General features: G+C 41.0%; 1 protein-coding gene across 1 annotated transcript in view; it reads right to left on the reverse strand.

The window, feature by feature from the left end:
- HMG20B (high mobility group 20B) overlaps window positions 1-13,198 on the reverse strand; it is a 33,206-nt gene that overhangs the window by 17,766 nt on the left and 2,242 nt on the right. Inside the window, exons 2-5 of the mRNA XM_063453325.1 lie at window positions 11,225-11,282; window positions 10,951-11,056; window positions 9,010-9,213; window positions 1,780-1,900 (exon numbers count right to left, since the gene is read on the reverse strand). Of these exons, the coding sequence (XP_063309395.1) occupies window positions 1,780-1,900; window positions 9,010-9,213; window positions 10,951-11,056; window positions 11,225-11,259 (466 nt within the window). The 5' untranslated portion in view covers window positions 11,260-11,282. The remainder of the gene's footprint in view (window positions 1-1,779; window positions 1,901-9,009; window positions 9,214-10,950; window positions 11,057-11,224; window positions 11,283-13,198) is intronic.

The following is a 13,198-nucleotide window of genomic DNA, read 5'->3' on the forward strand; positions in this document are numbered from 1 at the left end:
GGAGGGTGGGGGGGACCTAGAGACCAGAGTACGTTTTCCTGGCACTATAGTGGTCCTTTAAGTGTTCCTTTAAGAGGGCATGTATTACATATATTAAAAGCATTATGTGAGAAGTGCTTCATAAGATGATGGTAATAAGGTCATTGTGTAAAAATGCTTCCATAGGATTGTGTGCAAATAGTATAACCACAAAAACAACAAATCGACTAAAAATAAAAGTTCTCTGGTATAAAAAAAAAAAAAAAAAGGCAACTTGATTTCCAGTAGTCTGATTTTGCTGTTGTTTACCGATAGCTAGCTTATGCTAATAATTCACGGAACGTTTGAACGTAAGAAATTAAAGGGTCTGAGCTTCTGTGAACCAAACACATATTTGCACAAGCCATATACATATTTAAATTGTCCTATACACGTTTTACTGTTTAGATCACTTTTCAGGTTGCCTAAGGTATTGTCTACTGTGGATTTGATGTACACATACATAAGGAGGGATACAATTAAATGCTGTGTCATATTGCACCAATATGCATCCAATAAAGTGTATCTTGGAAAAGGTGATCAAAGCTGCTTCACTTGATTGCTTCTTTAAATGCAGAACGGTCACTTATGGGGTGTCATTTTTGTCACTTATCGCAAAATAAACAAACAAACCACAAAACAAACATTGTGACTGGTGTGCTTTTGGTTGCACCCTGGGGGAGGGAAGGTATCAATATATTCCTAAATCTGTCACCTAAGTATCTCCATTTTCTTCTTCAGCTTTGGAGGTTCCGCTGACATCGGCCCATTACTGGTGTGCTCTAGAGTTTAAGGTGGGGTCTATGAAATATTGTATGATCTGGAGTATGACCACACGTATCTCATGTGCATGGTGTGAGAAAATACCTGTTCCGATCAGTTGATGCTTACAATTGCTGATGGAAAGTGACATGATGTGGTGGCAGAAGATACTTCTAGCTCTGCTCTTTGTTATATTTGGCCCAAGAATCGATATTTACATCAGATGAAATCACACTACCGTACTTTGTTTTTTATATATTCTGATTTCAAGAATATTAAAGTGAAAAAAAAAACCTGTATGATTTTACTAGCACAAAGCATTTTACTCACAACTTTACTGGATGACGAATCCATCTTAAACTATTTGGTGCTGTACGAGATTAGCAACGTTCTATCTCGATGAAGTCATTATGCTTTGTGGATCGTGCCTATTTAAGTTGGAGGAAGAGTCAGTTTTTGCAGTAACTGTTTCTCCCAAGTATCTGACCCAGGCTTTTGATGTTAAACCAGAGTGCCTAGACATGTGTCACACACCCCAGCACGTTTCCCACTATTCCTGTGCCATCACTGTTGGACATGACGTCAACGCACTATGCATCTAGTAATGACAACCAGATAGCGCCCCCTGCAGTGCTAAGGGAACAGAGTGCTTTCCCATTTCAGGCATGTGAAGTCTCATCCATCCATCTTTTTTAATCCAATATCAAATTCCAGACAATGCTGGGTAATTCTTGTGTCTCTTCACTCCTTTGCCCTGACAACGCGGAACAATGTTTCTTCTTTAAATCATTATTTTTGACACATCAGACTACTCCACTTCTAAACCGGATCCCCAAGCCTGTGGATGGTAATTTTTTGGCTTCCTTCTGTTTATGTTACCCCCATGCCATCACATAATCATTGCATGAGTGACTGCCAGTGTAGCCAAACACATTACCTTGTTCTGGACTGCACTAGCAGCTAAATCGGTCATTAATATATATAGAAGAACACGCTGACCTTTTTTGATTTTTTTCTCCTGCATCTTTTCTGAGCACATTTTGTAAGCTTCAGACTGCTGGTACTCTCTTAGCTCTTTCATATACTGCTGCTTGTCTCTCTCAGCTTCATCCAAGTATCTCTGAAATGGCACGGGAAGATGTCAAGTACCATGTTAGAACAGATGAAGATGCTCACAATACAGATTTTACACACATGGTATTTAATTCCTTTTAAACAAAATATAATAATTTATAGAAATGCAAACGTCACTATCTAATCCCGTTACACTTCAACTCTAGTCTTCATTAGACATTAGTCAAAATACGCTAATGCTACAAGCTAGATTTTTCAAATAACGTATTATTTGTCGCAAAACCAGAGAGAGGGGGAAAGCAATAAAGTGAACTTCTCGGGACATTAACATCATCTTTAACTCTGCTTTACGAGAAGGGATAGGAGTGAATGGACTCTAGCGGTCACTCTCAGTATTACAGTAACAGCCCAAATACAGATAAAGATTTCTACAGTAGTTTTAAGTACCTTTTATTAGAAAAATATATGATTTAACTGTATTTGCAGTATGTGGGTATTCTGCTGAAATCCAGACATTATTTCATTCTTTGGCAGTTTTTAGTAAGCTAAACTTCGTTAGTAATTCCTCCAGGGTCTTTACAAACACATATGAGCAAGGTATCAGACTATTTTTTATTGATATATTTGTGTCACAGGTACGGTATGAGAAAACTGCATGTGAAATATTGCAAGATAAAGGACACTGTATACTGTCTAAAGCTTTTCCCTTTATATATATATATATATATATATATATATATATATATATATTTTTTTTTTTTTTATAAAAGGATGAATAATGGAATAATGAAAATTGTGTAAATTTACATATTTTAATTTTTTAAGTTTATCTGCAAATCAATCTATACACAACATATCTGTGTTATGATATGGTTATATGCTAGCTATGCACTCCTAGCTTCAAATAAATGTTAGGTATATTTTTCCAATCATAAAGTGCTCGGTAGTGAAGGGGTTAAGAAAACATGTACAGGGGCGGAGTCTGACCGCTAAGCTGAACAGACGTGCGGGGAAAGAGCTCCCGTCGGGCGGGTAGAATAAACGGAGATATCGGAGGCTACTCAGATCAAGGACACACTGGGGTGCACCACAGAATCGACAGATACCTTTTCTGGAGCCTGTCGGAGCCCAGAACTCGAAAAGCAACCTGCGGCCTACGGGAGTTGGGGCCGGGGAGAGGCGGACGCTCTCTTCGACACCAGATCCCCACAAAAGCGTACCTGATCTTCCACCTCCCCCCCCCCCTCTGGACCGGCGGGGGTTATCCCGGTCCCCACTAACCAAGCGGACTGGAAAAGAAAGTGAATGACCACAGCTACACAGCCAGCAGAGGCACCAGCATGCCAAAGCACACCCAAGATGGCCACCCAGCAGGGGCCAAAGAGAGGGAACGCTGGCAGCCATACACATGCTCACCAACTGGAAGCTCTAGAACAACTCTGCTCGAGCTTCCACACAACCATACGTGACAGGGGAGTGTCCTACCTCCAAGCGGCTTGAATGGTGGCCTCGTGGATCCGTCCGGAGACCCGCCGCCGTCATTACGGACTCCCACTACAAACCTTCAGGGCGGCCATCCAACCAAGCATGCAACGACAATTCAGGGTACAAACGGCAAAAACAAGCGCACCAGTCACGCACTTACCCACAGCGATGCCGACGACTCCTCAACACGGGTGTACACCTGCCCGGGCATACAGAGTCCACATGCGGCGCCGAAAAACAACTAGGCGAAGGCCCGGCAAACCCATGCGAAGGCCAACGCCAACGGCGGTGCTCCGCCGCAACAATCATCCGGCATCAGCCAACTTGCCGTCAAGACAAGTCAAGGTAAACCTGCAGCGCATACACCTCATCTCAGGAGCAGCCCGCTCCAGACTGAAAATTCACAGGCGGATCTGGCACAACAGGATCCGTGACAGAGCCTTGAAGGTGACACGAAGCTGTCGACACGACGAGGAATGGCCTAACACCTATTGCAAAGGACTGGCAAATGCTCGTAAGTGCCTACCGACGCACGACAGCAATTTACTGAAGTTACCACTCCAAATCAGGCTGCCATATCAGTCCTCCAGGGTGGGCATCGGCTGATAGACGTGCACAGCCACGGGCACTCGCACCACTCATCATTGCCATGACACACTGCCCGAATGCACAACCCGTGGCTACTGCCTACAAGTTGAATTTTTATTATGATTTTATGCTTATTGTTATATTTTGCTAGTGCCCTCAAAAATTATTCTCATGTAATAGCCAGGCAAATATCCCAGACCTACCTAAATGCTATTCTTCTTACTGTTACTGTTGCAGATATGTTTTGGTCAAGTATGGCCATGATAGTCCAGCCAGCAGCTTCTAAGCTACTAATTACCATAGTTGAGCATGTTACCGTACCTTTTTCCCATTGATTATATTACTGTCAGTTAAAGCAGCATGTATTAATTATTCCTCTTGTCCTCACCATATATGACATTGCTTATAGTATCCTGTTTATTACTTAAAAATGTGCAGTTAAAGGGACACTCCAGGCACCCAGACCACTTCAGCTCATTGGAGTGGTCTGGGTGCCAACTCCCACTACCCTTAACCCTGCAAGTGTAATTATTGCAGTTTTTTTAAAACTGCAATATTTACCTTGCAGGGTTAAGTCCTCCCCTAGTGGCTGTCTATTAGACAGCCACTAGAGGACACTTCCTGCTTCATAGCACAGGTTTTCTGTGCTAGAGCGTCGCTGGACGTCCTCACGCTGTGTGAGGACCTCCAGCGTCGCTCTATTCCCCATAGGGAAGCATTGAAATTCATTTTCAATGCTTTCCTATGGGGTGCGCTAATGCGCATGCGCGGCATTGCCGCGCATGCGCATTAGGTCTCCTCGGCCGGCGGGCGAGATCAGTCTCGCCCACCGGCCGACGTAACCAGAAGGAGGAGCGGCGGGGGAGGAGGAAGCAGCGACGTGGGACCTGTCGCTGCCCCTGGTAAGTGACTGAAGGGGTTTTCACCCCTTCAGTAACCGGGGATTGGTGGGTGGGAGGGAGAGGGACCCTCCAGTGCCAGAAAAACGGATCGTTTTTCTGGCACTGGAGTTTCCCTTTAAACCTCATGCCACAGTACTATGCCTTTTGAAATGCCTGTGTCAGCTATTGTGGCGTCACAAGCTTGTCTGTCATACTTATGCACTACAAAAATAAAGAATTTAAAAAAAAGAAACCATGTACATTGGTTAGCAAATCCGCCTACACCAACATATAGATCAGGCCTTTCCAACCTTCGGGCCCCCCCAGATGTTGCTGAACTACAACTCCCATGATTCCCTGGCTATCTGTTTCATTGAAAGAATCATGGGAGTTGTAGTTCAGCAACATCTGGGGGGCTGCAGGCTGGACAGCCCTGATATAGATGAAATAGATGTACAGACTGACTTCACCCTGTATATAGAAAACCAAGTTGTGGGTTTTAGAACGGGTACATTTAAAAAAAAAAAAAAAAAAGCCTTTGGTAATCACAACTGCCCGCATTTTTAACCCATAAAAATAAAATATTACATTAAAACATGTTCTTAGTTTAAAGGGACACTATAGGCACCCAGACCACTTTATTTCATTGAAGTGTTCTGGGTGAATTTCCCCTGTCCCATTAACCATGGAATTAAGCCAAGTAAAAAGGGTTTCTAACCCTATACTCACTAGGAAAAAAAGGGAACCTACACAAACAGGGACAGGGACACTAGAGCGTTTGGAATACCTAAGTTTGTTCCTTTAAATCGATTCGGGTTGAGAAAATGAATTTCAATTTTCAGACTAAATAGTCTTTTACCAGCTCAGCTAGTGCAGCTTAAAATGTTAAATTCACTTGAACTCACTATATACATTCCCAACAATTCACACCTCGATGGAAAAGCTTTATTGCTGTGACAATTTGTCTAGTACAAATATTACAGTATCACCATAACCACTATGTGGAAAAGTGTTTGTTATGTTGTCACTATGCGGTTTTCACGATGTATGCAAAGTGTATTCTTTGCTCAAACAGGAATAAGCATAGTGTAATAAAATTTTTTTTAAAAAAATCTAAAAATGAAACCTTAAAGGAGTAATCAATGCTTCCCAAATGCATATTCTGGTTCTGTTGCTTACAAGTAAGTGCTTTATCCCTTAAGGACGAATGACTGTATATGCCAACATTCTAAGGAACCAATAGTAAAATGAAAGACTCACTCATTTGAGGACTACAAAGTCACATGGAACAGCAAAAACAAGATAATCAGGATAAGCAAGATTCATGCTGGCAAAAGATCTATCACGTCTAAAGCGGCTAGATTAGAATAATGGCAATGTCCCCATAACCTGGCAGTGTAAAACATTGCAGTGTCAGAGAAACAGAATGTTTACCTTGTAAGGTTAAGACAACCTATAGAAGACAGCCACTAGTGGTGCTCCCTGGATTCTAACAGAGTTTGACTCCGAGAAACGACGTAGGACATCCTCACGCTTTGCATGAGGGCGTCCAACGTCTTCAAAATGCTATGGGGAAGCTTAAATGTGGGCACGGCGCTCGCCAAGCATTAGGTTCCTCCATCCGCATTAGGTCACTGGAGGACGAGACCGATCCAGGACCGAGGGATATGTGTAAAAAAGGGGTTTTAGCCCTTGCATTGCTGGATGGTGAGGAGGGGGGACCTAAAAGCATAGATAAAGGAGCACTCTGATGTTTGTTTAGAAAAAATGTTAAACACCATACTGGGAAGGTTTAAGTTACACAGCACTGAACACACCCAAAAAAAACCTTCATTTAGACTTTTAACCAATATTCACTCTTGCACTGCTTTTCACAACCCATACCAGCTATCATGTGATAAGGTACATGTGCAAAATAGTTACCATTTCCCACATGCAAAGAATTTAGCCCTGCACTCACTGAGGCTTTTTATGGAGCATGCATAAATAAGATCATCTTGAGCAAGGTCAATCCAGGCTTGTACAGTACATAAACAGAGTGAGCTGTGAAAGAATGCTTTCACACAAGTTAACATAAGGGAAATATTCTGTACTGTGACAAAGCCCTCCCACCAGCTAGCAAATATAATCTAAACTAAAATAGAAACCCTGGTGTAAGGATCACACTGGATCTACAAAACGAATACCAATTTCAGTTAACTCACATAATAAGAAGTTAAAGGGACACTGTAGTCACTATAACCATTTCATTTATTAAATAGGTTATAATGCCTGGAGTCCTCTGGTGCTGTCCCTCTACTTAAAATGGTTTAAGCAATTTAAATAAGTAAAATTAATGTCCCTGGCCACCCATAGCCTGCCCAGGGGTGGGGAACATTTTTTCTGCCAAGGGCCATTTGAATATTTATAACATAATAATAATTTGCGGGCCATACAAAATTATCAACTTGAAAATTAGCCTGCTATATTTGGTCAAACATTCAATTAACTCATATCTGGCGTGTGATGTTAGCTGTTATTGATGATGTTGGTACCTGCAACTGCTTTTTTCAGCTTTGTGTTGGTCAGTGTGGAGCACAGTTGACTCTTTGCAATGCTCACTACAAACAAGCTCACTGACACAAGCTCACTACAGACAAATTAACTGATGCACACATGCTCACTATTTACAAGATCACTGACACAGCTCAGTACAGACAAGCTTACTAACAAACTCTCACTACAGACAAGCTCACTGACACACATGCTCACCAATAACAAGGTCACTGACACACACACGCTCACTACAGACAAGCTCACTCACTAGCAGGCACATAAACACACAAGCTCACTGCCCACTTTCTAGCCTCTTCCTGTCGGCGAGGTCAGCTGCTTGAGTGTGGGGGCAGAGGTTGAGTGCAGGGTAGAGCAGGAGAGGCACAGAAAGCTCCCTCCCTACAGTGCTCCCTCCGGCAGCTGTAATGTGGCCGCACCAGCCCCCAGTACCTCCCCCCCGAACTCCCACTCACAGACCGAGAAGAAAAATATTTCAATGTTACATTTCGAGTCCCATCTATGGTTGCGTTGGCAGAGCCACACCAAATGATTTTGCGGGCTTATAAGTCCCACCGGCCAGATCCCCACCCCTGTTTCAGCCATATCAATTCATACACGCAATATGCGCTGTGATATACTGAAAGTGGTGAGCTGCTCAGGCTAATTTTTCCTCAGTCCAAGTGGTACAGAGAGGATGGGCTGCTGGGGATGCTCAGTTAGCATTAAAACATTAAAAAAACACTGGTTTAACACTGAGTGAAGGGATGGGGCCTAGAAACCATAGACACTATAACTACTTCCAAGAAATTACGCAGTTACAGCGCCTACAGTGTCCCTTTAAGATGGATGCCACCTAGAACCTTAGTCTTCGAAAAGCTGGCAGGTTTACTTGAATCTGTCAGAAGATGGTCCAATACAAAAATGGGGTTTATTAAAGGGATACTGTAGTGCCAGGAATACAACGCTGTATTCCTGGTACTACCAATCCCTCTGAAACCCCCCTCCATGGCGCCTCCGTGTCCGGTAAATGAAGGGTTAAAAACCCTTTACTTACCAACAATATCCCAGTGCCGATGTCCCTCGGTGCTGGGTCGAAGCTCCGCCCCCACCGACATCCCGCGACAAGCGGGGTCTAATGCGCATGCAGAGCGTGAGAACATCCAGCGTCAGTTAATGGACCAAAAGTGAGTTGCGATTCCAGAAGCGCCCTCAGTGGCTGTCTGGTAGAGAGCCACAGAGGGCAGACTTAGCGCTGCAATGTAAACAGACTTAGCGCTGCAATGTAAACAGACTTAGCGCTGCAATGTAAACATTTACATTGCAGCACTAGGTGCAAAAGAAACACAGCACCCAGACCACCTCAATGAGCTGGGTGCCTACAGTGTCCCTTTAAGTGAAAACTAGTGAACTGAATATCGAATTGCAAAATTCAGGCTAAAGTGGCCGATCTGTCACTATAGTCGAATTTGTAGATTTTTTTTCCTCCAAATTAATACTTTTTGCCTAGATTTTTTTGTTTCAGTTTTCAATTTAAACTATAAATTCTAATCAAAAGCAACAGAAAACTATGTGTAATGAAATAGATAAGAGTATAATTAGTAACACAATGAAACATTTGCTTAACTGCAATATAATAGATAGTAATCGGCTCTAATAACAAGCATACCTGTTTCTCTGGCCCAGGCAGAGTGCTCCATTCCGCTCCCAGCATTTTTGTTATTTCTGGGAAGGGCAGGTCTGGATGCTGACCACGTATCTGCTCTCTACGTTCATTCAAGAATCGAACGTAACCGGTGACTGGGGCTTTGGGTCCGTTAGGTAGAATCTTTTTTCTTTTCTTTCCTTTTGGCCATCCCCTCTTCTTAACGGGCTACAAAAGGTAAACAGAAGAAAATAATGATTCACTAATCAAATCAAAACATGCAAAAAATGTAAATGACTATTATACTGTGGAATCACAGACATTTCGAGCTATTCATACATTAAAGGAAAGCTATAGTGCCAGGAAAACAAAGTTGTTTTCCTGGCACGATAGCTCCCTATAGACACCAGACCTTAAGAAACGGTCAGTCCTGCAGCCAAAGATTCAGATATTCATTGTATTGCCAACAGAGAAAGTGAATGGGAGATAAATCTATGTTACAAAGCACAAACACAAGAGGTTTGCTGATGTGTACAGTTTTAAAAAGGTGGTTCCTGAAAAGTCCTCCTGAGTGAGTAGAATGAGGGATACCAGAATCAGCCAAAATTCTGGATCTACCAAAAGACAGGGAAACAAGGTGCACACGGCTGTCGGATATCCCTGGTACTAGAACCACTAAGGCAATGTTTGGTGCGCAAATTGAGACACTGTAAGCATATTTTTTTTCACTTTGATAATAAACATTCAAAGAAGCGCAAAAAAAAAATAGGATTTAAAAATCTAAATCAATAAAATCTTCAAAATTCAATCTATTTAACAGCTGCTATGCATAAAACCATTAAAACAAATAGTTTTTAAACGCTCACACACTTAAGGATGCCAGTTTTATTGATAAAGAGTAAATACATCTGGGTTGACAAACCTGTATTTATAACACTATAGTATCCCTCTACTTCCCCCTACCTCACCACAATACAACTTTAGCTTAATGAAGCAGTTTTGGTGTATAGAACATGCCCCTGCAGTCTCACTGCTAAATTCTCTGCCATTTAGGAGTTAAATCACTTTGTTTATGCAGCCGTAGCCACACCTCCTTGCATGTGTCTTACACAGCCTTCCAAAACACTTCCTGTAAAGAGATGTCATTTGTACATTTCCTTATTTTATTTCAGTATGATTAATTTAGAATTATTTAAAAAGAAATTTCCCCATTTTTAACATTTTATTAATACTTTATGTTGTGTTAGGTATACATATATGATTTTAAAAGAGAGCCATTTTTGTCCTTTGAAAAAACAATTTATAATAAATATGGGAAATCTTAAAATTGTGGTGTAACGAAAACAAAGCACACATTCTAGGTTCTGTTTTAATTCAGAATTTGGACAATTGACTTCATCCTTAAGGGATTAAGCCAAAGTTGTTTTGGTGCCCAGAGTATCCCTTTAAAGCTACAGTAATCCATTTTCAATGTAACTGCCATTGATGACCTTTTACAGGACCTTTGCTTTAATGCAAAGGGCAACAAAGAAATAAAAATGGATACATGTTTCAAAACGTCCTTTTTATATGTCACGTTTCATTCTCACTTTTTAGAGTTATGGCATTTTAAATCAGTTTGTTTGACATGCAAGAGAACGTTTTACTGTAAACCTGTAATAAAAATACAACTATTATTCTAAATATAACACATAAAAGGGTGACTCCAACTAGAGAACTCTGGATTTGGTTAGAGCACCCCTCCCTATCCTGTTCCCTACTCCCACCCCACCCAAAAAATGATAACGTTCATTTTCAGCGCCAATGCCAAGTTCTCCCTGCAGCCTAATCACTGAAGTGGTCATTGTGCTTGGAATAAATCATTAAAATCTCACAGACAGTATAACAATTATGTGGCTCCATTAGTGGAACTACATTCTAAAACATACAATTGTCTAGATATCAGGAGAAGAAATATAAATTTACCTCTTCCTCGGTTGCTCTGTTCTCCCCACTTGATCTTGGGGTCTCCATTTTCTCCTGTTTGACTGTTACAAGAAAATTTCCTCCATGTGGCTTTGTTACAGGATGTCTAAAGAAAAAGACCAGACCACAACAGCTTGGATGAACCCAACATTCATGAAAATGGGAATTCAAAATGATAATGTTTAATACGTTTGCTGCAAAGTATAACTTCAAAACAGAATTCTTTAACATTTCAAGGAATTAAAAAAAAAAAAAAAAAAAAAAAATCACTTACAGAACTCCGGCCAAGGGTTTGGGTGGTTGGGACATTGTCTTCCGAAGGCTGCAGTATTCTTTGTTTGAAAAATAAAGAGAAAAAAAATACATATGATTTATCAAACGGGAATGTAAAGCATAACCAGAATGTTAAGCAAAAGTTAGGAAGTTCATATATAAAAGTAGAGCCATAATGGATAAGAAAACCTCTAAAATTGTATTAGACCATAGAGCAACGGTCAAGGCGATAACTTGAGAGTTCCACTAGATTTGATGTTGACTGCCCTACTTTTAATAGTTTAGACCACTTTTTAGAATAGGACACTTTGAGAAATCTCCTCAATTGATTCTATTTCATCTCTAGATCACTCTGGTTATGCCTGTAATGAACTGGATGGTGACGTCAATTGCTATATTTTTATTATGACTGTAGCATTAGTTATAGGCAGCTTTGATTGTTTTATTCAGTGGTTGTGAAAGGATGTTCTGCAGTAAACCATTCAAATGAACCTTGGCGATTTCTCGTGACTGTGTGTAATGACCAAAAAACAAACAAGAGTCCTGTGCATCCAGTATAGGTGTGCACACCCAGGTGCTATCACAATTTATTTAAAGGATAACTACAGGGTCAGGAACACAAACATGTATTCCTGACCCTATAGTGTTAACACAACCATCTAGCCCCTCTGGGCCCCTCATGCCTCCATAAATATAGTAAAAATCTTACTGTATTTAAGCCTAAAAGCTTTTAATCTGCATGCTGTTAGACTCAGAAAAACAAGCATGTGGTAGCCTGATCCAATCACAGTGCTTCCCCATAGGATTGGCTGAGACAGACCTGGCCAATCAGCATCTCCTCATAGAGATGAATTGAATCAATTAATCTCTATGAGGAAAGTTCAGTGTCTGCATGCAGAGGGAGGAGATACTGAATCACAGGATGCTGTGCACAGTGCTGCCCTGTGCTCTGCGGACAGCAGATCTGAGTGGATGGAGCAGATCTGAGCGACTGCAACTGGAGGTGTTCCTAGCTTTCAATGTAAACACTGTATTTTCTAAGAAAATACAGTGTTTACATGAGAAAGGCTGCAGGGAGCTATAGTTCTCACCTGAACAACCTCATTAAGCTAAAGTTGTTCAAGTGACTATAGTGTCCCTTTAAGGACAAAGTTAAAGCAGCAAACGTCTCGGGCAGCAGCCCTTTCTCAATGCATTGAGGAACATTTAATTATGCAAAATTACATACTTTTTTTTCCATTTTATTTGTATTGTTTTGCAATATACAGTATATCTTATCTTGCAGTTTTTCCAAGATCCAAAATATTTTAATAAAAGCAAATATACACTTCTTTTTCTAAAACAAAAAGGTATTTCAAATGTTCTGTGATGGTAATGAGCATGAAAATGTGATAGGATACTTCCTAGAATAATGCATGATCTTGGAAATTTCCTTCACGGTTTGGAATTATGAGGGAGGCTGTCATTTTCAGAACATTTGCAGACATTAATTGGGTGGATGAGTTCCTGACAGCAAGCTGTAGTTATAATGGTTCCAGGAATCCCCTTCCACGCCCTCATAGTAAGGAGTCTAGCCAATTTTGGCCGTTTTGACTTCTTACCTAGTAACACGCCAGGTGCCACTACCTGCCATTTGCTAAGGAGAGCTTTAACATCCTGGTGCCAGAAGTGGGTAGGTACGTGCAATGCACTCTGAGACCTAAACCACATAGTTTGACAAACATTATGGATATGAAAAAAAGTATCCAGTTCCATATTTGCCACAGCTTGGCTATTCAAATTGAGTTTTTCTATTCAATGTAATTTTCCGTTTATTGAAAAAACAATGTTTTTGACAGACAAAGGGGCATAAGCATAACCAGTTTAATCTAGTCCAATAAATACTTAGGAATTAATATTGTATTGGTCATTTTATACTTCGTCAGGTGAAACTAAAATAAAATGTTAACAATAACACGCACGGGCACTTGCCTCA

Source organism: Pelobates fuscus, chromosome 5 (assembly GCF_036172605.1).
Source record: "Pelobates fuscus isolate aPelFus1 chromosome 5, aPelFus1.pri, whole genome shotgun sequence".
Classification (NCBI taxonomy): domain Eukaryota; kingdom Metazoa; phylum Chordata; class Amphibia; order Anura; family Pelobatidae; genus Pelobates; species Pelobates fuscus.